The following is a 25,581-nucleotide window of genomic DNA, read 5'->3' as shown; positions in this document are numbered from 1 at the left end:
TGGGTGGGGCTTAGAGTATGCCGAGATAACACCTCCTAGATGGCAACGCCGTAGTGCTGACAGAGATCTCGTCATCAACGAAGGCCAGCGCTTGGCAGAGATTGGGGTACGACGATTGCGCCAACGTTCAGCACAAACTTAACTCGAAGTCGAGCGCTGCCGCAGTGCCCGTTTCCAATATGTCCGGCGTTGGCCTTCTCTGGCGACGCAGAAATGTCATCACTACAGCCTTGTCTTCTAGGCGGTGTTGGCCGAGACCTCCACCTAAATTGTATCTAACTGCGTAAATATTGCGAGGAAAATGTTTCGTGGATTAATTACAATATAACTTGTCCCATCTTTGCCTATTAAAGAATTTTTTTTAGTTTCGCTTTGACTTGTTTATGGCAATATTTTATGTTTCTAAACAAGGCTTTACAAAACAGCAAACATACAATAAAAATGTTTGCGTTATCTACCAAACTTTTATTTGTTCGGAAGAGGAAAACGTTACGCAGTTATTCCTCCCGTGACATCGACGGCATCTCCTGTCATGAAGCTACTTTTCGGGCTGCACATGAACGCAATTGTCTCGGACAGTTCTTCGGGCCGTGCCTTGCGCTTGAGGGCAGTTTGATCAACGAAGATGGCCACCAAGTTTGCAGGCAACCTCTCGAGCATGGGAGTGTCAACAGGACCCGGCAGAATGGCGTTGACACGGATTCCCTTGCTGGCCACTTCGAGAGCAACAGCCTTGGTCAGAGAGACGACGCCACCCTTGGATGCTGAGTACGCTGCTACTCCTGGAAAGCCTGTTTTTGCAATGATGCTTGCAATGTTGACAATGGCGCCGTCCGTGACGTTATTTGTCAGCATGTGCCGCACAGACTCTCGATTTATCAGGAACGTTCCCTGCGAGAGAAAGAAATCGAGTGATTGTCCTGCTTTGAGGACAAGGAAAAGTAAAAGCAATAAGAAGATTTTTAGAATTGGGGGCCCCAAGGCTTAAGGTCCCCCGAAATGACTGGCTCGTCACACTGCGCACGGAGAGAAACTGCCTCTGCGCAGAAGTTCAGCGCAGGCGAACAAAGCCCCAAGCTCCTGGGGGGGGGGAAGGGGGGGGGGGCGGGAGGGCGGGGGGGGGGAGGGGGGGGGAGGGGGGGAGGGGGGGGGGGCAGAAAGTATTGGGCTACCCTATTCTAAAACTATCAACCGCACATTTAGAATAGCGTGCTCCAGTGCTTTCAAAAATCTTCTTCCCTGTGACCTACAGAAATATAAAAGGACGTGTCGTGTCTTTCGCCTGCACAAGATTCGTTAAATCACCGAAGCAACACGCCGATTCTGGAGGTATATTTGGCGGGCTATAGAAGAAAAGGTGTGGCGTTATCTCACTTATTTTAGCGGCCGTGAGCGATCCTACACTTCATTACCTCATGTGTCACTGTCACCATGCTCTTATTTGTTAACTCGCAGCACCGCCACAGCAGCAAAGACAAGTACATTCTTTAGAGATTTGGTTTAAAATAAAACGGAAAGGGGGTGGGGGTGAAAAATAATAAAATAAATATAAGTGGTCATGTTCCCATTTACACCTGAACGAATAACATGCTCTAGCAACATATTTGTCTCCGTATATTTTTTTTCTCTCTTCTAGGTCTAGAGGCTAACGTGGCACTGCCTTCAGCATACCGAATACGCTGCGTTTCATAAGCAAGAATTGCAGGCGCTGTCTCGATCGTACGATCGTCATGCGCACCCTCCTAGTCCTAGCCCATCATGCAGGAGGAGAGATTGTCTTTCATTGCTTTGGGTCAGGAACGCGCAGGCTTAGCGCAAAATGCGTGGTCCGTCGCGGAATCTGACCATTTCCACTAAGACGATAAATGGAGTAAAGTGGTAAGCTGGGCGAGTTGGTAAACTTCGAACATAATGGAAAACGGAATCAGGGTATTGAACCGAACCCAAACCGTGAACCGAAAACCGGAGAAACCCCTTATTTTCGCTCAAACCGGGATTTAGCTAGAGCGAATGTTTTTTTTCTTTTTTTTTTTTTTTTTGTTCGCTCCGGAGCGCAACTGATATGTTTCCCATGCGGTTTTCGGTTCATACGCGAAGTCAGGTAGCGTGTAAAAAGCGTGGCAAAAAACACAGTAACCTAAAAAAAAATAGAAAAAAATCGCGCAAACCGGAGAAAGCCGTGTGCTTGTTAAGAGACTATGTGCTCAATATGTTATGTCATTTATCAGAAAGCTAGGGTTGAAGAAACCAGTGCTTGATTGTCTAACGCGGCGGATGTCCACGCGGCATATGTTCACCAAGCTGCTTGAACCAAGAGGCTTTGCTGGAGGGTTGCTCTCAAAAGAAGAAAGCTCCAGGTCGACTGAAAACGTATGGGCGGAAGTCGAAATGCTCACAGTATCGCTTAGCCCGGCAGAAGTGGCGACGAAGCCATTGCAGAAGGAACAGCTCACTGTAGGAGATTTCTACGGCGCATGGCTGAGATATTCCATGGACACTTCTAAGATATCGTCGCCGTTAGCAAAGGCCTTGGTTCAGTCAGTGAAAAAGAGGGAGCGACAACTTCTTGACACGGATGTCTTCTGTGCAGTAGTGTACATAAATTCCCCCTACCGCCTTCTTCTCACCCCTGAGAAGAAGTACCGGGCCACATTGCATTTCGCAAAGGCTTAGAGGCGGATCACAGCTCTGCAATGCGAGCAAGTTTCTACCTTGTCATCTGAAATTGCGGCGGCTCTAGAAGATACCGAAGACGTCCTGGAAGCGCTCCTCAAGAAAAAAGAGGTTGAGCCTCGCGCGCACGTTCGAGGTACCAATAGCCCACTTTATATAGCATACCTCCTGGAAATGTTACACAAGGAGCCTCGGCGTTCAAGGGACGCTAACGTGTTGCGGTTCAGGGAGGAGAGATGGGAGCGCCATCCAGAACTCTGCGCATTGGCGCAAGCAGCCCTGGGAGTGCTTGCGACCCAGGTCAGCGTGGAGCGAGCATTTTCTGCACGGAAGTTCATTTTATCGTCTCAGAGGTGCCGTCTTTCCCCTGATATGCTTGACGACGTCCTGCTTCTTCGGTCAGCTGCCTGACATTGAACCGCGCTTTCACCCCCATCCCATGGTGCCCCAGCACTAGCTCGTTCGTTCCACACAGTAATGTGAGACTTTGCTTTTTATATGTAACACTTCTAAAACATGCATAGTTTACCTTTTGCTGTCATCAATTATTTTTGTAACATAAATACGAACCGGTTCGAACCGGTTTGAACCTTTCTTTTTTCACTCCGGAGTTGAACCGGTGCTGAACCGTTTTCCCTGAACCGGAACAAAAACCGGAACGAAAAATAGTTTGGTTCGACACCCTGCACGGAAGACACCTGCCTGTGTTCAATCTTCCTTCCTCTTTTGTCCTTGTCTCTTTGTGCGCGATTTTTCATCATGTCCAACGACTAGTGGAAATCTCCATTTGACTCACCCTTAGATTAGTGGCGATTGTGTCGTCAAATGCGGTGTCTCCCATTTCTACTATTGGCGTCGGTGTTTCCACGATGCCGGCGCTGTTCACCACGACGCTGACCTTTCTGGTCGGGAACGAAGACGTGATGTCCTTGAACAGTAGGTCGACGGCGGTCGAGTTGGAAACGTCCACGTATATGGCCCGGTGGTCGCCCTTGTACGAGGCTGTGAGAAACACGCCAGGGAAAGAAGTTTCATTTATCAGCCAATGAATATGGTTCAGGTAACTTGTCGCCTGTACTCCGTCTCACACCAAGTCCGAACGAAGCCGACGCTACGAACCGATGGCGCCGATCGAGCGGCGCCACAAGGGCGTTGTCACGGCGCTCGTCGCTTATATGCGCTTGTTCTTCCTGGCTAAACCAATCACGCGTGAAGGCAGCGCAGAATCAAGCTGACTTCACTGAGCGTCATGGGTTTTAGCCGGCTATCACCGGCTGAACAAAACACTGGCTATTTCACATTATGGAACAACTGGGAGTTAAAAACCTTCGTGCTTCATATATGCGCGCGCCTACCTACTCTATGAATTGGTCGCCGTGGTTCACCTCGGGCATTGTTATCCCGGTGACTCGTTGTTGATCTCAGCGTAAGCGACCGCATGGGCGTACTATTCCGCCCATGTGTTCAAGGCGGAACCGAAGTTAAAGCAAACTATACGTCATGTCACGCTGTCGAATATCGCAATCTCGGCAGTTGGCGTTATAAGTTCCGACAAAAGGAATCAGAGAACAAAATTGTCGCGGTCGTCCTGGCATCCTAACTCCTGTCCATTGAAGCTTCCGTAGAGTACATGTCCAGATGGAAAGCGATCTCCAGCCAGAGGTCGGCATTTTAGGTCGCCCTCACTCGCCCTCACTCACCCTCACCCTTACAGTCACACTCACCCTTACAGCCACACCCTTCATTAATCGTCACCCTCACAGTCACACTTACCTTCAGCCCTTCACTCATCCTCACGCACTCACAGCCCTCACGGCCCTCACGGCCCTCACGGTTTCACACCCCTCACAGTACTCACGGCCCTGTCACCCTCACATTCCTGAATTTTCGGGGTCCAGAACCTCACTCACCCTCACCTCACCTGTGAAGATGAGGGTGAGGGAGGGTGAGTGAGAGCACTGATGAGAGAGGTTTGCCGAGGAATGCCAAGAACCAGCAAAACGCCGCCTGTTCAGCGGAGCCTCGCTGTCTGAAGCGGCGAGCAAGCGAGCTCTCGACCATTCTTACCCAGCTCCCTTTTTAAAGCGCAGCTCTTAGGCGCCCGTTTCCGGATTGAGCGGTGTCGCCGTCGGCGTCGGCGTCGCTGTCGGCGTAACCGCGAGGTGCATTATGGGTAAATTTCTCCGCTAAATCTAGCGGAAAAATTCCCCGCTAAATCTAGCGGGAAAAGATTACCCGCAAAAATTCCCCGCTAAATCTAGCTGAATAATTTCCCCGCTAAATCTAGCGGAAAAATTTTCCCGCTAAATCTAGCGGAAAATTTTCCCGCTAAATCTAGCGGGAAAAATTCCCCGCTAAGTCTAGCAGAAAAATTCCCCGCTAAATCTAGCTGAAAAATTTCCCCGCTTAATCTAGCGGAAAAACTTCCCGGCTAAATCTAGCAGAAAAACATTTCCCCGCTAAGTATAGCGGAAACATTGCCCCGCTAAATCTAGCGGAAAAAATTTCCCCGCTAAATTTATCGGAAAAAGTTCCCCGCTAAATGTAGCGGAAAAATATTCCCGCTAATTCTAGCGGAAAACATTCCCCGCTAAATCTAGCGGAAAAACTTCCCCGCTAACTCTAGCGGAAAAAGTTCCCCGCTAAATCTAGCGGGAAAAATTCTCCGCTGTCTAGTGGAAAAAAATTCCCCGCTAAATCTAGCGGAACAATTTCCCCGCTAAATCTAGCGGAAAAAATTCGCCGCTATATCTAGCGGAAAAATTCCTCGCTAAATCTAGCGGAAAAAATTCCCCAAATTTTTTTCTGGGGGCTCACGTGACCCCCCAAGGTAACATGGCCCCCCTCTGATGTCACGTGACACCCCCCCCCCCCCCCCCCCGCCCCGAGAACAGGTGACCCTCAGCACCCTTCTTTCCTCCTCCTCAAGAGCTGCGCTCTAATTCGGTGTTACAGGTAGTTGTAAACGGCTTTCATTTTTTTTCGCGCATCATTTTAAATTTTGGCTTTGAAAAGAAAAAAAAAACAAAAAAATCGTTCGAGAATATTATGAAAGTATAAACGAACATTTCTTATAAATAGTACGTGCATTTGATCTCGTAAGTACCGTGAAACCTTCGCCCTAGTGAAATGCAGTTCCACGGTCACCTTATGGATGGCGCCAGCTTGTCATTTTCCCATTGCAAGACCTTGGTCGTAAGCAAAGGGAAGTGTGTGAAGGGGTCTTAACGCTCCAGCGTGAGAAAAGGCCGTTTCACGCAGGCAACAATATTATCCTCCTCGGCTGCTCTGCAACAGCCAGGATCGGGGTTGGCAACAATATTATCCTCCTATGACGCCGTCGAGTGAAAATCGAGGGACAGCATATGAAAACGCTATAAACGCACCATTCGGAGGCACGCACCACGCACCATATTTAGATAAAGTCTCAAGCTACGCGGTTAAGGGCCCTTGTTAGCTAAGCTCTTTCTGTTTTTCGTTGTGATTATTTCTACCCGCGCCCTGCTGAGAGCCTGGCCAGCTGGTCCTAACTATTCGGAGTAACATGACTGATTGCGCTCATAAAATTTCAATCCGGTATAAATGCCCGCAAAGTACAAAGAGCACCATTTCCATTTCTGCATTACGGCGACCAGATCAGCACGCTAACGCATACGGCGCGCCAATCGCCCGTCTCAACAAAGGATAAGCGTCTACTGTTCTGTAGAGAAGTAACGTCGAGAGCTCGGCTATTTGGTATTCATTGATCATATAGTCATAGTGTACAAACTGCGCGAACAAGCAAACTGGACGAAACATGCCAGCAGGACGAACGCTGCCCTTTGTGTGAGTTTTTTGTAATCATCAATCCGCGGTTGTGTTGTTGTTTTTTTGCGCTTTTTTTATACATTATATTTTGAAGAGAATGAGACAGAGAAAATGTAGGTAAAAAGTTAGGCTCATCAATTATTTCACTAGAGAAATACATCTCAATCGGCGAAAATGCGATACCCTCGCCGCTTCCACAGCCTCTGATCTATCCCCGTGAATTTTGAAGGACGGCTGGCGCCATCTGTCGTGGACTACACGAGAACCCTCGGCTGTCTCGGCGAACTCAGTGTCTCGGTTCGCGGGCGAGAAATCTCCCACTCGGAGCGCGGACTTGCGATGCGCATGCCTACTCTCGGATGCGAGCCATCCTCACCATTAGGAAAAAGCTTGGCTCTCTTGGTGCACCGTCTAACGCAAACAAGCGGTGTCGTGATCAAATAAATAAGCTTCGACTCTCGCTTGCATGCGCCGTAACGCCGAGAAAATGCGAAGGAATTACAACATACAATTGAAAAAAAAATGACAAGTTTCCGAGTTTCGTGGTTTTTTTTCTTAATATTTGGGTGTTTGCTTTTTTCGGGGTTATTTTGTTCATAGCATTCCCTGTTTTCCGGTGTCAATTTTTAGTGTCGCACAAAAATTCGGCGTTAATCCGGGCTTACTTTTAAGAAAATAGTACCCGGGAAGGGATTCCTCCACGTCCAAGACAGCATGCGCATGACACAATTACTTGGAAACGTCCCCGTAGCGTAAAGAGAAACAAACGAGACAAATTGTTTGGTTCCCAAGAAAGACGCGGTCTCGCTGGCAGTTTAATCGCGGAGTCTGGAAAGCGTCTCTGACCGATCTGTTCAGCGTCTGATTACGTCCCTGCATCGAAAGTGGCCCGAAGTAGTAACAAATGACGTCACAAAAGCAGGGGTGTCATGCTGTCGGACGTCGCGATCCTGGCGGCTGGTCATAGAAACGCTGGCGAAGAGCACCGAAGAACGCGAGTGTCGCTGTCCTCTCAAGGTCCTTACTCCTGGCTGCCGAAGTCTCTGTGGACTGTGATATTAGAGAGCGACCTGCTGCAGAACAGGCGTCTGCCACGTGCATCACGCTGCTGTGACGCCGCCAGGGTCGCAGCGGGCGACAGCGTGACGCTTGTATGACGTCATCAGGCGAAAATGGAGGGACCACTTTTTTGAACGCAGTAAACCCACCAGTGGGAGACGTGCTCCGGGCATCATAGGCTCAGTGTTAAAGTAATACAAAATAAAACTGTAGGTAATTTTTTTTTTCTGTTTTTCGGGGATTTTCGGTATCCCCCAGTTTTGATAAAACTGTATCGGCGGTAGATTATCGGGGTGTATTGGTATTTACAGAAAACACGGAACCTTTTCGGAATCGGTATTTCCGACGCACCTTGTAGCATCTCTATGGTTTCAGCGGAGCCCGTGCTGTTCCTGTCCGCCACGATGACGGTGGCGCCCTCTCGAGCGAGTACCATGCAGACGCTCCTTCCGATTCCACTGGCGCCTCCCGTGACGATGGCCAGACGGCCGGAGAGACCAAGAGAACGGCACTCGGTCTGGTTCTGTGAGCCCTTCGGGCCGGACCCCCAGTTTGGTTTTCCAGAGTTGCCATCATGGCCATGTTTTTTGCCGTTTCCGATGGGGAACATCGTACCTGGAAACGTGTTTTGTTATTAAAATTCGCGGCCGAAAAAACTGCCACAAAAGAGATAATCAAGCAGCCTGAACTGAGTTTCAACCGAGTTTTGTTTCGTCAAAGGTTTTCTACCCTGTTACACGGCCACCCTTAATCACGGTGAACTCAGCTTTAAATGCTGTTACGCGGCACCACAGATACCGCACTATACTCTCGGACAGCTATTTCAGAAGTAGTGAAGAGCGCGCGAGCACAGCTTCGATGGGTGCTCAGGATGCTCAAGCGCATGTTCCCCCATAGCTTTGTCTGAAGGGTGCAGAATGTTGTCCTCAAATATTGTGCTCAAATGGCTCAGTGTAACTTCAAGTATGTGTGCCCGTGTATACGAGAGAATTACACTTTATCTTAAGGGGGTACGAAACGAAATGACTTGACCGCGATCGCTCACTACCTCTGGCTTCAAAGTCGGCCAGCGAGAAGCGGAACGAGCATCGCGCCAAACGTCAAGAGTTCCTGCACAGAAAAGGGTAGTGTAGTTTCGAGCGTTGGCGCTTGGTGGCATCAACGCGTGACAATCTCGCCTAGTACTAATCTCCGAGGGCTGTACGCCCTATGACCTATACATAGCTTGCCCGCAACGTCACTCGCGGCCATGCTGGTATTTTGTGCGCCATGAGCATTCGGTTCACGGAGTTAGTTTCGCACCGCAGAAGTAGTAGCTCGAGGAAACCAGCAAGTAGAAATAACCTTCAGCTCGCAGCAACGGCGACATCTGCACGCGATGTATATAAGGTATTCACTGAGTGTCATATATATAAGCTCGTTATTCACAGCGCATCCTGGAGGGACGAGTGGGAGCGTATAATTGGCCTGGCAGAGGACCCCGCATTCTCATATTAAGCTGCTATTCATCTAGGTAGCAATGCAAACGAGTTCTTTTGTGGCTTGATAAATTAAAAGCAGCGCGCAAAAACACAGGGACTGAAAGAGAAGCACACAGGAAGAGCACTTGTTCTTTGTGAAACTCTCCTTGATCCTGCCTTTTTGGGCGCTGCTTTAATTTATCGCACCTATCGTCTGAAAAAATCGGCGATCTTGATGGTGTGGAATGCAGGTTGCAGAAGCTTTAACATATTCAATGTAGTTGACTCGTTAACGTTCTCCGGCCAGTCACATTCAGGACTAAGTAACTGCACAAGCGAGTTATACTGTCGCGAACTGGCGCTGCACTCTCAGGAAAAAATGGTGTAAAAGGGTGTATCGTTACACCCTTTGTCTCATATAATACACCTCAAAATTTCAATTCGGCGTACAGCGCCCTACAGTCAAACAGTAGGCCAGAAATTTTACGAGGGGCTTGATAGTCGTGTAGTACAACTTATTAAGATAGCTAAGGTACGTGTTACTGACTACAAAATATTAACGGGGTTTTCTTGTCCCTACTGTAAAAACTCTGTGTTTTCTTTATGTGGCCTTTGATACGTACTTTAGCTATTTAAAAAGTTATATTCCACTGTTATAAAGCCCCTCGTAAAATTTGGGGCCATCTGTTCGACTATAGGGCTCTGTACGTCGAAATGAAATTTCGGGGTGCATTATATGGGACAAAGGGTGTAACGATACACCCTTTTACACCATTTTTTCTTGGGAGTGTGCTTCTTAGAAAAACGCGATGTGGCGGCATTGAAACGGAACTTTAGAGACCGTAACTAGACGCAATTTTTAAGTTTATGAATCCGCTTTAAAATTACTTTCCTCGTCTTTTCTGCCGGCACCCCAAGAACAATAGTCTAGACTAGTGTTCCTGGGCTGCCGGCACAACATTGATCACATCTGACCAAACAAATAAGAGCAAACATTTTGTTTCCGTACGTACTTCTTTGAAGGGAAGCTGAAGATATTTTTAAAGAAACCTGTTAGAGGGGAATTCTAGAGCATTTTTGTTCAGTGAATCCTCATATCACTTTCGTTTTCCACGAAAATGTAACTAAACGCGATAAAGTACGAAAAACCTCGGACCAGTCGTTACGTAATGACGAAATCTTTCGGCTGCCAAGCGCGTGTCACTCGTGTGGGCAGTGCATGCAATTGCAAGCTAAAGTTGTGACGTCTTTCTTTAACCTTTTTGAGAACAGCAAGAGTGCGCGTGCATTGCTTTGATAGGCGGTGAAGATGCGCGGGAGCAGAGATTCCGAAAACTCTTGATATTTGACGTCACGCTTCGGGAAGGAATTAAAGGGGTGATGCAACAAATTTTCTACTGTCAATAAATAGGGCTTAGGATTATTCCCTGATATGTATTACCTAAGAAACACAGGTTGATTTTTACATCTACGCAATTGCAGTCGCAGAAACAACTCGAGAAAAACGAACACCGTTTACCCCCTCAACTCGCGGCCACGTGATCTGGAGCCGATTATATGCCGCCAATAGTTTTAAAATAGCCACGCGCAGGGGTTGGCAGAGCGCAGGGCGCGCGCTGAGCTTCGGATATTTCCGTCCTCCCAGCGATAGGGCACGAACCACCAGCTGAATACGTGTCGAGACATTGATTGTCACGAGGCAAAATCGAATGCCTACGAAGTCTTCGTGTCCACTGTGTGAGCAGAATTTAAATCATCACAGCGGGGATCGCATAACTTGATGACCGACGCCTGGGGATCGCATTGTTGGCATCGTCCATATGGCTACGTCATCAAGTTTTGTGTGGGAGAGACTCCAAGAAAAGGTCCGCTTTCATCTTTGAAATTCCACGCGATGAAGACGCTTCTTGGTTAGTGGTGTTGCGTTCGAGTATTCTTGGGTCCCACTAGCGCCAGTAAGATGTAAAGTGAAAAACGTTCCTATCAAATAGCGTTGCACAGCCCCTCTAAAGGGGCCATGAAACGAAGTTTGTACCCAATCATAAAACTATTTTGTACCTTCTTTCCTTTGAAAGCTCTCCGCCTTTTCACTGTGATACATTCGCAGTTCCCAAAGCGCGTCAGCGGTGCCAACCTGACGTCAGCCGAGCCCAGCTCACGCATTGGCCACGTGAACTTCGTCACTTGGACGTATGGGCTCCTCAACAATCAATCCGTCGACGAATATTCGGAGTCGCATTTGTGGCCAATGAGTGCCCTGACGGAACTTACCGTTCCCTGGTTAATGACAAGTTTTATGGGGTGCAGAAAAAGCACGGTGGCAGCTAAGAGTCATTGCACCGGTGCCGAACAATGTCACGACAACGTGATTTCACACTTCGCATTTGAGTTAAGGATTAAAGCTAAGGAGGAAGAAGCAGGAAGATTGTTTCAAGACCCCTTTATGAGCTTCATGCACCGGTACTTCGAAATTTATATACAAAAAAAACTCCATATTTTTGATCCTGGAGTCCAAATGAGACGATTTAAATGTTTAAATGCTTTCCTCAAATACAGAAACGCTTCAGTTTTCCTTTAAAACTTCATCGTGCCATAATTTTTTGCGTGCTAGTTATAATAACGTAAATGCCGAAAAAAACTTACCGATTACCAGAAAGAGCAAGAGAATGCTCATGCACTTGCTGTTCATTGTGAGGCGTTCCTTTGAAACTTCTTTCAAATGATCTAGAGTGAATAGTTACACTGCCGTGTTTTATACAAATTCCGGCAGTCGAGAACGTTGCACTGTTTCTCCCCACGTGCCGTTCGTGGTTTGGCAAAAAAAAAAATGAAAGGATTTTAATCATTTTCTTTTTGTTTGTTTCAAATATTCGTACTTGCCAGAAGGAACGTGTCCATCAAGAACCACAATGATTGATGAACGTTTGTCGGCCCATGCTGAGGGCCAAAATACAAATAAAAAAGGAAACATTGCTATTAAATTAATATGCATATACAGACAACATTTGAAATTCATATTTTGAAGAGGCAGGAAACCGTTCTTATGTGCGTTTCTTTTTTCTACCAGTCATTTGAAAACCGGCACTAGAACTACAAGCGTAACGATAATGACCTGCTTCGATTAAGTATTCTACAGGAGAGCATATATTTCACCGAGAGAAAATAGATTAGCATTGTACGAAAGGTTTACAGAACGTGGAGCTTACGCATGCGCAAAAAACTCAGACATGTGTACATTTGAATATACAAGTGCGACTGTTTATGAATTACTGCCTGATGCGCTTTAATGGCTCCACCTTTTTTACTGGATATAATGTGATTTTGATCGGATCCGGTGGAGCAACATGTCATGACGGATGAGGTTCACTATCATCCCGATGACTGAGCATACATTATTCAATTTTACAGCTGATGTGCTTCACGAGTTATGGAAGTGTTGTTGTTTTTTCAGTAGGAGACCTACAATAAAACCACCCGTTCCATACGGGCCAGACTTGTACGTAGTTCAACTACTCTACTCAAGTTACTGCAGTTTAACTACTTTCCTGGTAGTTCAGTAACTTCCAATTACCTTTTTATTGCGGCAATTACTAGTTTACTTTAATTACTTTTTTCCACGTAACTTCTGCTCAAATTACAAATTACTTCTGAATTTTAGTGGTAGGTCTGTTGGTCAACAAACATTCCTGCACAAAAATGCATAAGATGTTGTGATATCAGATGATATTTGCAAAGAGGAGGCATGTGGCGTAGGCAGGAGGTGAAGAGGGCGGGGTGTCGTTTAGAGGGTCCGGAACACTCTAAACTTTCTACGAGCCCCCCACTGCAACAACCCTGCAACAGGGTGCTCTAGACACGTTGCAAGTGAGATCCAGTAAATGTGGAATTAGCGCCGAAGGCTGGGATTTCTTTGTGTCCCGAAACTCAAGGAGACATGACTTATTTAAAGAAAGGGTTAGACCCCGCTTGTCCCCAGGGTAGGAACTCACGCCCACTACAGGAGGTGTGCACAGTGCAGAATCACCCAAAGGCGTCAACAAAATGCAACATGCGCCCTTAAGCCTATCTGGTGCTTCCAGTTTGCGCTGTACTTGAAGGATCGCGTGCTAAAGGGCAACGCAAAGGTGGCCTCTTTGCGTTACCTTTCCTCCCGAAACTCAGAATATGCATGTCTTTCAAGATTGGGATATTGTTCAACAAGCTGAATAATTGCCCCAACACATTTGCCAAAAACAAAAATGTTGATTTGGGTAGCATTTTAAGAACATGGTACTTAAAGTACTAGTTCAAGTATTAGGATTATAGAACTTGTACTTTACTTGAAGTACATTATCTGAGCATGAACTTCTACTTTACTAAAGTCTTTTTTTTTCTGGTAATTTCTGAAGAAAGTAAAATTCCCGACTTTAAATTGTATTCCCCAAATTTGGAAACAAAAATGGCGTATTGTCATGTGAAAACGCGCCATCGCCTCTCGAGACGTCATCTGGTATTTTCTCTGAGTGAAGTAATGGCGGCTATAAGAAAGATAAAAATAAGTGCCTTATAAGTGTATCGTGTTAAATAGTCCGTCAGCGAAAATAAAACTACTCTTTAACGACTTGACTTTATCAAATATTTGCCGCCATTTCCGAAAAAAAAAGTTATGCTTTTCCTATTACTCCAGGAGCAATGCATACCAGATAAAATAAAGTAAGAAATATACTGTATAAAAGGACGTCATAAAAGATACTGTTAAAAAGTATTTGTACTTTACTTTAAGCATATCTTGTATTTAATAGTTCTTTTGTTCAAGTACATTGCACCCAGTGTACTTACGATACTTGAAGTATATAACCTCCAATTGATTTTGCACTTTACATGTACTTTGGAGGTACTTTTTAGGTGTACTTTACGCAACAGTGTAAACAAGCAAGCACTGTCTGCAAAATCAAGCTCAGTCAGCGCTAAACCTCAAAGTAGAAATTATACATCCGCAGTACATCATTGACCAGAAAACAAACACTACAAAACAATTAATCGCACAAAGGCTGAACCAGCTAATAAAGAATTTATGTGAAAACACAAGCCGCTTTATATTTGGCGAGAAGAATTTTGCTAGCGAATCAAAACATTTATATACTTTCTTGTTACTATAAAGAATATAAGAGTAACTTCAAACGTATTTCACTACTTTGTTACGGTGGTTAGTAATTTACTCAATTGCTTTGCAATTGAGTAACTTCTACTCCACTCAAATTACGTTTGAGGCCAATACTCAGTAACTTAACCTATTTACTTTTTTGAGTAACTTGTACATGTTTGGATACGGTTACCCGTTCAATACGGGTACCCGTTGGATACCGGCACCAGATTGATACGGTACCTTTCTGCGGCAAATCCTTCGTTCGCAAAAAAAAGCGCTGATAATATAAAGCACAAATGGACAGACACAAAAACATGAAGTAGACAGGACTACGCTATTCCTATTAGCCCCGAGAGCGAACACAAGCGGCGCTGTGGTCGCCGCGCCCTGATTGGGTGAGGTGTACCGTGACGTCAGGGGAAGGGCTCCGTTCCGCGATCTCCGCATCCGGCTCGCTTCCCTGCCACGGTTTCCTGGTTTGGCGTTGTGTGCCGTAAGCACTTCGAGGAGCGGGATTGACCTCGTTTATCCGGTGTACAAGACGCTGGGTTAGTCCGATCTTGGCGTGCTTCCGTACATTTTGTAAGCCTGCTTGTCACCTTTACCTTTATAATTGGGTTACAAATCCCGAAAGCTATCGGAGGAAGGCAATTCCGCCTATGAATATCCCCCTCCGCCCATGCTATACACAAAGCAATCTTGCGAGGGGTCGGTGGAGTGGCGGCGTAAGTGTTTCAGACGCTGGAATTCTGTTCCTTGCGTGTTCATGATTTAGGGGAATATTACATTCCGCTTTGCAGGCATTTGAATTGGCATTTATATCAAGAGCCTTTGGGTGGTCGGCACATTAGCTCGCGACCGCGACCCTGCGCGTGCCACGCTGCATGCGCTGGTTCGCAAATGTATTAAAGGCCCTGGGTCTGAAAACCTTTGAGGTGCTCGTGGAACAGGATTGGTTTACATAAATGTAGATTCTTCGTGAAATATTGATATAGCTCACACACGTATGCAGGCATGTTTTATTTTTTAGAAGATGCTCAATTACCGGAAATTAGTTTGTATGCCTCTGCTAGCATGGTAGCAGAAAAACTCCCGAATTGCCCTCAGTTGCCAGTATGAGACGTATTGAACTGCCCAAAATATGCACAGCAATAGTACTGTAGTTTGTAATGTTTATACTTTTTTCTGACATTCTTTCTTTACTCCAGCCTTGGGTATTCGGAAAATACAGCGTTTAGTTTGAATTGTAATTTCCAACTAAGAGAGACAGTGCTGCAGGTCCCCAAAAGCTTTCTCAGCCTCCAAATTCACTGCAGCTGGACTCTCAGAAAATAAAGGAAAACAGGAGGAACAGCAAACATTCGAACGGCTGTCCAGTGGTAGATGCTGCACTAGTAGCAGAAAATGTGGAACCTGTGAAGGGTGACAGTTTGCGTGAGAAAATCTTCCGGTATTTTAGCTTCAGGACAATTTGATTTAGCTAAAATCTCAATTTTAGAGCCTTAGAGACTAATAACGGGTTAGACACCTTCGCTTACGTTTGTTGTACATTACTTGAGGGATGATATAAACAAGTGCACAGATACCACCAGTGTAGTCCATTGAAATACTATCCGAATCCAGAAAAGGTCAAATGCGAGCAACGTATATAAATAAATGTTCCTTCTTTGTTTACTTCGCCCCTGTATTTGGGCTGCCTTACTTGTGATTCTCTGTCCCTGGCCCAGACTGTATTTAACTTGTTGCTCGAGCAACATGCAGCTTTTCTGTTTCGGCGATCTTGTTTAAAACAGAAATTTAATAAAAAAATGAAATACTATACATGACCTGCCAATTCATTCAGACCATCCGCAGCATTTATTGTGTGAGATGTAAATCTACAGTGATGCTCCTGCAATTGTGGCCCCATTTCTTTATTTTCATATGCCAGCAGCGATTAATGCGTTGCCTGCACTGTCAACCATACCTCGATAAAACCACATATCAAAATTTGCACCTCCTACGAAAAACACGCACATTAAAAATTAAATAGAAACGAGCGCGCCGACAGCTAACGTCGTCACAGGCTCCACACGGCGAGCGGGGCGAGTCGGGGAAAATTCTCTCCTCGCCGTGACGTCACCCCGGTTCGCCATAAGGGGGCGCCATGCGAACTTCTCGGGGCTAATAGCGCTGTCCTGCCTACCTTATATTCGTGTCTGTCCCTTTGCGTTTTATATTATCAGTATGTTTAACCAACTAGCCCACCCTAATATTTCATGCCCCAAATAGGTACCGTCTGAAATGGGTCGACCCAGCACACGCGAATAACGAGGCATTGACGCTTTTTTGATTAAACAAATTTATTAGAGTATCGACGTACCCCTGACTGGTAGGAAGGTCACCGCACAATTGATAGGATTCGTCGTCGGAGGGAGATGGCACTTACATTCCCTTGCTCCAATCGATGTTCAAACAAAGGCAAGTCGAGAACGCCATGAAGTACACACAGACACCCGATCAAATAAACAGTACAATCAACGAACGAAACGGGAGGAATTGAAATTAAAGCTCTGGGAACAAAAATGTACATTTGGCGTGTGGCCCAGGGGTGCAGCACCAGATGAGATTAGAAGAATCTCAAAACGTGGCCGAAGAACACTCACAATCGCGCTGATAAACACAGTCCCGTTGGTTATCTACAAGACGTGGCCGACCGACACTCGCAGTCCTGTTGTTTTCTGCTCTGCGTCCACGTTGGTTACCTCCAGCATGCAACCAACGAACACTCACAGTCCCACTGATATCTTGTAGCTCGCGCTGCGTCCAGGTTGTTTATCTCTAAAGACGTGGCCGACGAACACACGCAGTCTTGTTACTGTCTGCTTGGCGTCCACGTGGGTTCCTCCATGTCGCGGCCAACGAACACTCACAGTTCTGCCACCATCTTGTAGCTTGCACTGCGTCCACCGTTGAATATCTCCCATTTCTCTCGCGGTCGCTCCCAGTGGACCACGCACTTCGTCTCTCGGCTTCCACTTTCCAGCGATTGTCTTTCCCTTCTTGAAGATTTCGTCGGCGCTCCCATGGTTTGAGCTAGCCAGCCTTGAAACTCCAGCGATGCCAAAACCATTTCCCACTCCGATAGCGCTCGGCAAGCCCGAGGGCAAGCATCCGCTCTCTCTTTCTTTCTTTATCTCTCCCTTTTTCACACCAGATCGCCACGCCGCCATGTGGTGTGAGCATGTCTGCATACCGCTACGCTCAAACTTGTAAGCAGTTTGACTAGGTCGGTGAACAGTTTGATCAAATCGGTGGGCAGGATGGTTATACCGCTAAACGAAGCTTCGAACCGGATGCATGTATGGTTGAGCGGGCACCGGTATAAACCTGTTCAAATTTCAAACAATTATTTTTTTTTTCGTACAAATTATAGAATGGGGCAGCTTCAGTACGCGCGAAGAGATCGGAGGTGTTTTTAGATCCACCGTGCTTTGATCGTGACCATTGTATAGGCGAGTGCAATCGTTAATTTACTAATGTGTGATGGGCTTTAACGATTTCACCTATTACACAGGATAAAAAGCTTTCTTGGCCGGATGTGATAGAGCCACAAGTCACGATACTTTAGGTTTGACTATCCTCCCAATGAATGAGCATACATTAATTAATTTTGCAACTAAGTTCTTCAATGCATTTCCTTTGAGAGAGAATGCGGAAACAATTTTAAGAATAACTGCACGGTTGCAACATCGCCGTCCTTCGCAAGCCCAAGAAAGTCGCAAAAAAAAATATTTACATGAACATATCGCTAAGTCTTGATATGGTGACATGAAGCAGTTTGATTGCAGCCTGATCACGAAATGGTTCTCGCAAATTTTATTAAAAAGTTTGAAATGCTAGGTGTTTCACTTTTGGTTTCGCATACATCTTAGCATAATTAGATATATACTTCTTCACTGAAATGTTCGGGGTCAACGAGATTTTAAGTGTTCTCATTCACCTTTAATGTTTCTTGGCATTTTGTTAATGTCGTGATAAAATGTCAAGTTAAATATTTCGAATTTTGCTCCTGCAGCCTACATCAGTGTCTTGCGGTGCGTGATGTAAAGTATGATATTTACTGAATGTTTCGCTTATTGACATTTATTGTGCAGTGGGCACACACACCGGAAGAAAATATGGCTCCAGACAAAAGTTAAAAAAGGATCGTGACTTTTTAAAGGCTAATAATATTCCGACTTGTACGGTAATCATTACATACACTAAGATTACTTGTAATCGATTACTTCTATATAATTTTATATTCGGTTGAATACTTTCATTATGTAGTAATCAAACGAGCAATTTGACTACTTTTCAAATTATTAAAATTACTAGTAACCTTTACTACTTTATCAACACCCCCCCCCCCCTTTTATTTTTTTTTTCTCCTCTGGTTTCCGGATTTACGACGACTCGAAAACATAGACACCGCGATCCTAGCTAAAAATGCTGCGATACGTTCACTTTATCAGCTTCTACACGCTGGAAACCATAAAGATTAAAACCATCGCTACCGGGCACTACGAATCGAAGTCAGGCACGTTGCCTGGACAGTTCACAAACTAGTTTGTTTGGTTTCGAGCTGGGACTTTAGAGTTCGAGTTCTCTACGAAATCATTTCAGTGGGAATTTCGATGGTTAATGTAGAACCTTTGTCTTCATTAACCGTTCAACACAAATTCGGCTCAAAGCATATCTACACTCGTCGGCTCCCCTTCCAAGGTAACTAAATCCTGATATTGTAAATGCTAAGGCGTGACAAAAAGACGTAAGCTATTTGTCACATCCGTGTTAAGTGTTGGGGTTTCCACATGAATCCACTTCTTTTGAGAGAAGTGGTGCCAGAAGGAAAGAGAAGATAGAAGAAGCTTCTTTGTACTAATTTAAAGGCGAAAAACAAGCCACAGCGAGCACAAAAGCAATGTCTCTGGAGCTGAAAATAGGTCACCGTAGCACAATAGAGCTAGCAGGATCTAGCGTCCTTACTTCAACGATATTCAAAAACTCTCAGCCTTTCCACTCTGGTAAAGAAGGAAGACCAACGAAGCTTAACTATGGTGGGAAGGAAGTATTTATAAGTGTAGGGCTTAGGTTGGTGATTAGGTATTTGGTTATTTTCGCTCGTCCCGTCTGTTTCTTCTTCGTCCTCTCCAGTTTGGCGCGCTGTTTCCTACGACGAATTCGCACCAACTTGCCCAACTATCCATTCTTTTATGATAGCTAAAAAGATTGCCGCAATCTATGAGCGACGGCGGCAACCAGACTGGTTGTCTGGTTGCCGCCGTCGCTCACAGATGGCGGTAGCTGTCCAGAGTTTTGTGTAGTTTTGAGTGGACATTAGTTTGGTACCGGAAAGGGGGGGTTCGGTGACCGAGTGGGCTATAGTGGGTGACAAGTCAGAACGAAGTGGAAGCTCCTCCCACCTCTTTCAACTTTAGTAGTGCGAACGCTGGAGAGGAGGCCACCTCCTCTCCATTGTTCGCTACGCTGAAGTAAAAAGGGGTGGGAGGAGCTTCCACTTTGTTCTTGACCTGTCCCCGACCATTGCCCATAGCAGCTCAGAGCACGTGGAGCGAAAGCTCGCGCTGCAGAACCCAGAGATGCTGGGTTCAATCCCCACCCTTGCCTGTTTCGATCTGGATGAGTATCGTACCGGCGTGCGGTCGTGTATCACTACTACCGCGTGGTGCACGTTAAAGGCCCTAGGCTAGCGGTCGTACTGCACTGGCTGAATTGCTCATCTACAGCGAGCGACTCGTCCCAACTTTGAAATGGCTGACCAGCTACACGCTGTATAAATATCCACACAACCCCCAATTATCATTATTAATAATAATTAATTATTTTTGGTACCTGACACGAAACTGGGAAAACTAGCCCTGAACAGCTTCGCTGTAAAAAAACTCAATTTAAGAATCTGGAAAGGGTATAAGGAGACAATGAGTAGTCCGGTGATTGTCTTAAAATAGGCCGGTTTTCGAACCTCAAAGAAACTCCAGTGAGCTTTGAGTGATGTCATGGAGCGGATCTCGTACTCATATTTATTTATATATTTAGTTTTATCCCAATATATTTTTCTACACGTGAGCAACTCCATTTTACTGAGTTTCTCCTTGTTCCAAGTGATAACGGCACGAAGCTTCTAAAGTGATAAAAAAAGTAATCGAAAAAGTAACAGTTGTTTTTGTGAAGTAATGCCCAATTAATTCTTTTTCTCAAGTAATCAAGTAATCTAATTTAATACTTTTGGACCAAGGGTGATAGTAATTATAATCAATTACTTCCTTCCAATAGCGTGCACAATACTGTTAGCATCTGAACTTTTGGTTTTCTGGGCAATTTTAGCCTTCATTTTCTTAATGTGACCCTAGACAAGTACTCTTTGCCATCGCCAGATACTTTATTTTAAATGATATTCACTAGCTTAATGGAGTCTTCCGAGTGACTTCCATATCAGGATTACCACGACGAGCAAATTTGAGAACACCCGAAATATGAATATGCATAAAGTGTTCCATGTTCTCGGAAATACTTCTGGCAATCACACGTGAAAATCTTCCTGGTTGGTTTCTAGGGTCCTCTCGTTGTTTTGTCCCAGAAAATAGATCAGACTCTTTACAACTCCAGCCTTGTTCCTTCGAAGATCTCCATACGGGACAAAGAAAACGTTCGGTGCGTATCTGCGCCGCATCCCGAAAGGGTGTGATCAAAGATGTCGCCGTAGCCATATTGTCTGTTAAGGAACGTGTTCAAAAAGCCGTTGGACGTCCCGTCCCGAAACCCGCACTCCTGGGCCTCCCGAGAGACCTGAAAGTAGGAGACGCTGCGGCCTCGGGGGGCTCCGAGCCGCGTAGGCGTTCGTGGCCCTCGAACTGTCGCACCACCTATGAAATATTTAAATCCCGTGAATTAGAATTTTGACGTCACCACTGTGAGTTCGAGGGTAGACACCAATCGAATATGAGTGCTGCGTCTGTGTTTGGCTGATCCTCGTGTTTAATCAATGCATCTAATGACGTTCGGGGTCGGGCTCGGGCCGAATTGCTGAGGTGGCGCCAACCCAATGTGATGAAGTTACGTAGAGGTAGAGGAGACTGTTCAAAACTCTCTGATTTTAACGCGGATTGCGTTTAAGGGCTGGGAAACCCGAGGAAAGCGTGACAAAACGCCACGAAAATTACCCCACAAAAATAATATATTAATTTAGAGTAACGCCTCTACGAAAGAGCGGTGAATTGGGAAGAAATAAAGGAATTCTAAACGCGCCCTGCTGGGAATCGATCCCACGACCCCATAATTACGAGCTTAGTATTCTTATTTTTAGTAGTGTGTATATGTTCATGTCGTTTCCCTGCTGCTGTGCGGGAGGCAAAGGTTTCCCAAGCAACACCCAAATTGCGGAATTTTTTTTCGTTTTTTTTTTTCTTTTTTTTTGGGGGGGGGGGGGCGGGGGGGGGGAGGGGGGTCTGACTTTTCTCTTCCAATGGACAAAAATAAAGAAATCCAGTTTCAATTTTAGTTATTATCGAGGTGATCGATTCCGCTATACCACCTGAAAGACTCACAATATGTTCCTAAAAAGAGTTTGCTTTTTATGAACCTCCCTAAAATTTTAGAAAGCCTTTGTTGAAACACGATGTATAGTAATCACCCAGTGATTTCCAAACTTGATGATAAAAAGGTATTCATTGTCGCGACTTCATGGCCATTTTCGAAAATATTAAACATATAAATATATTACCATTACACCTAAAGATATTATCACCCTATATAAATATGTTACAACAAGCAACCAGTTTAACCTATTTGAAAGTTATTTATCAGCGTCGAAAGCAGAAGGGAGGGTGGTCGACGATTATTATTGTCATCATCATCATTTCACTCGCAGCCCAGCGGAGTTCCACCACTGCATGTTTCCTATAACGGTAACCTTTTGCCACACAGAGACGACAAGGTTCAGCTGCTGCTTTACTGCATCTGTCACAACAAGCCATGGTCGTTGGCAGGGCCGGGTGACCCTGTCGAGCAGGCTGAGGATTTCCTGATCGTTCATCCCAACACACGTTTTCTGTAGAAGTAAAAAGTCATACGGCATTATACTTCGCTAGAACGTCTCTACATCCTGTTATTTCCACAAAGCGAAGCAAGACTTGTGGCAGCTGGCACCACTGCTCTTAGCTTCAGACAATTCCAGCAAACTTTCAGCCTATACGTCATACATCACCATGAACGGCAAGAACATTAGCTTCTACGTTGCCTTTCTAGCAATTGGTAAGTCTATTGGGGCATTCTTGATACTTATACTGCCACCCGATGGTGTAATAAGGTGCATGCAATGATAGCTCGGTGTTTTTTTTGTTTTTTTTTTCTCGGTAGTTAAGGGGGGGAGGGGGGGGGGGGGGATGTTGATTTTCAGTTGCCGAGCCTGCCGAACTACGCCATAGCTGATAGGGCGAATTTCGGTGTGCGGGCAACGTAACCAAGATATAACTTGCCAATTATCACTAGAACATAGATTTTTCAGTGTTCGTTTATACGACAAATCAGCGGGTGTTTGAGGGCGCTTCTTTTGTTATATAAAATGGTGTATTTTAATTATTTCTTTCGGACGGACGCTAAATCTAGCGATTATCGGTCAAAATGTATCATAACAAAAAAATAAGAGGTCAAGTCTAAAAAGGGGATAGAAGCTGTCCTAGCCGCTGCAAACATTTCTAAAAATCGGTGCATTTTTTTAGCTGATTTATAAGTTTCACGTTTAATACATGTAAACGTACCGGTTAAAATGCCTCAGAAAAAACTAAAAGTTAAGTACTAAACGAGAGTTCTGATAGAAACAGTTCTAGCCGGTGCAACCTCACTGGTTAGAACCAGGGTTGTAAAGTACCTAGGTACAAGTAACTGGAAATAGGCGTCTAGGTACTTTAGTTGTACCTGAGGTACAAACCTAGGTACTTTCATTTTTCGGTATCTGTATTTGTATGTTAGGTACATTTTCCAGTAATTTGTAACTAAGTGAAGCTACTTTTTACAGGTACTTTTCTATTCACTTCGTCAAAATGGTAGAAACTATAAATCTTGAAGTATTAACACACTACCATGTGCCGTGATTAACGTTAAGTTGGGTACGACATCGGAGGCACTGACTTGATCGAACGACGTTTTAGCGAACGTAGCCCCGCCCCTGATGTTTCATCGAACGACACACTTTAGTGAATGTAGGTGTTCATTTGAGCGAAAGGTGGATTAGCGATGCCGTTCTAGCGACACCAATTTATTTAATCGCTTCGGAACTCCGTTTAGGGAAAATAGCGACCTGCTTCTTTCATCTCAAACCGAAATCGACTTCGTTGCGTGTTTGAAGTTCCTCTGACAGCTATACAAGGAACGAGATAACTTAAACGATGTGCGCCGTTTCTGTTGTCCGCATCTTGTCCTGGTGGTGACGCTGTTCTGCCACAAATACAATTTAAAATATAATTGCAAATAAATTATAATTACAATCGTAAAGCAATGTAACATGGCGTATATAATACAGTTTCCACTCAATTAATCGTACTCAAATTTTGCACTTATCAAAACTGAAAAAGTTCCGAAAGAAAAAAAAATGTTCTTCTGACTAACGAAAGAAAAAATAAAACGAGGAAGCTTGAAGCCTTTCGCTCGTCGTCGCGAAGGTTAGGTGCATACGCACTCGACTCGTGTATTTCTTCATGCGGCCGACGTCTTCTCAGCCCGTCGGCGTCAGCACCGGCTCTGAGGGCAAGAACTTCAATAAGCGAGTTTCGGCGGTTTTGGTGTGAAATGGTAAACAGTGGAAGCTGTGGCCTCGGTGAACCAATTGGAGCGTGAGGACAAGGCACGTGAGGACTCAACACCGATGTGGACATCGCATTGACACCAATAAAGCACATTTATCGAACTCGTTTTTGAGTGTATCCTTAGTATAAAAAGCTTTACTTCCAATATATTTTGACAAATTTGGGGAAAATAAATAAAGACAGTATCTTTAAAGTAACTGTACCTGTGCCTAGGTACATCTTTAAGTAAGCACCTAGGTGCGTACCTAAGTACCTTTTCGTATGAGTAACTGTAACTGTATCTTAGGTACATTTTTTAAGTAACATTTACAGGCCTGGTTGGAACTTTCCGGTTTTAACCGGTGATTTTTTTTTTTTTTTTTACAATTACGGATGATTGTTTGTATCTCTATTTAAACCGGAAAATATACAGCCTAATTTCATCCCCGATGGTTTTAACTAATCATCTGTTTACCAGTCCTTCGCAGCATAAGATTCGTGTATAACTTATAAGATGTCCCTTATTGGTTTGATCGACTCCCGCCTACCGTGGACTGGTAAACAAAGGATTAGTTAAAACCATCCGGGACGATAGCGAATAACAATATTCTAGCAAGCAGAAACCCTTCTTAAAACTGAAGTGAGACAATAGTTTAAGAGCGCAGCCCTAAGACGCCCGTTTCCGGGTTGAGCGGTGTCGCCGTCGGCGTCGGCGTAACCGCGCGTGTTGCATTATGGGACGTCACAGTTTGCCCGCTAAATTTAGCGGGGAAGTTTAACTGGTGTTGAGGCCGCGCGACATAAATTTCCCCGCTAAATTTAGAAGGGGAAACTTAACCGGATAAGCTTAGCGGGAAAGGAAATTTACGTTAAATTTCTGATACATTTTGCATGAAAAGTTTCGCACCTTCCCCGCAAACTTTAGTGGGAAACTTTTCGCTAAATTTAGCGGGAAATTTGGTGAAAATTTTCTCCTATATGCGATCCGAGCAGGAAAGGAGGAGGGGAGGGTACATAAGGAGGAGGAGAGGCAAACCCTTCTCTCCCTAGCCTCCACTCCTCCTCCTCCTCAAGGGCTGCGCTCCAATTTCGTATTACAGAGACTTGTAAACGTCTTTCATTTTTAGAGCGCAGCTTTTAGGCGCCCGTTTCCGTGTTGAGCGGCGTGGCCATCGGTGTCGGCGTCGGCGTAACCGTGCGCGCGGCATTATGGGGCGTTTCCCCGCTAAAGTTAGCGGAGCCATTTTCGCGCCAAATTTATCGGAAAAATATTCCCGCTAAATTGAGCGGGAAAATTTACCCGCTAAATTTAGCGGGGAAATAGACGTCATGTGACTTCAACACCAATTCAGTTTCCCCGCTAAATTTAGCGGGAAAAATGACGTCGCGACTTCGTGTCACGTCACCCCAGAGAAAATTCAGCGGCAGGAGGAGGGAAGGAGGTGCACCAGGAGAGGAGGAGCAGGAGGAGAGGGTACGGAGGAGGAGGAAGGGCAGACCCTTCCCTCCTCCTTCTCAAGAACTGCGTTCTAGTTTCGCATTACAGAGAAACGTCTGATTTTTTTTTAGCCCTTTAATCTTCCCTAGCGGCCAAGGCCACCCTATTTTATGGAGTTACTGGCACTACGTGATA

At 45.2% G+C, this 25,581-nt stretch overlaps 1 protein-coding gene across 1 annotated transcript; it reads right to left on the bottom strand.

The window, feature by feature from the left end:
• Positions 1–489: 489 nt before the first annotated feature.
• On the bottom strand, positions 490–11,688 carry LOC8037093 ((3R)-3-hydroxyacyl-CoA dehydrogenase-like). Its single transcript, XM_029970676.2, has 4 exons — positions 11,643–11,688; positions 7,891–8,154; positions 3,470–3,675; positions 490–891 (listed from the first exon to the last, which is right to left on the bottom strand). The coding sequence occupies exons 1-4, from the start codon at positions 11,686–11,688 to the stop codon at positions 490–492; spliced, it is 918 nt and encodes a 305-aa protein (XP_029826536.2).
• Positions 11,689–25,581: the final 13,893 nt, after the last annotated feature.

The sequence above is a fragment of the Ixodes scapularis genome, unplaced genomic scaffold (assembly GCF_016920785.2).
Source record: "Ixodes scapularis isolate PalLabHiFi unplaced genomic scaffold, ASM1692078v2 PGA_scaffold4__175_contigs__length_147842914, whole genome shotgun sequence".
Lineage (NCBI taxonomy): Eukaryota > Metazoa > Arthropoda > Arachnida > Ixodida > Ixodidae > Ixodes > Ixodes scapularis.
Note: the sequence above shows the minus strand (reverse complement) of the source record. Positions and strands in the feature narration are given on the sequence as shown.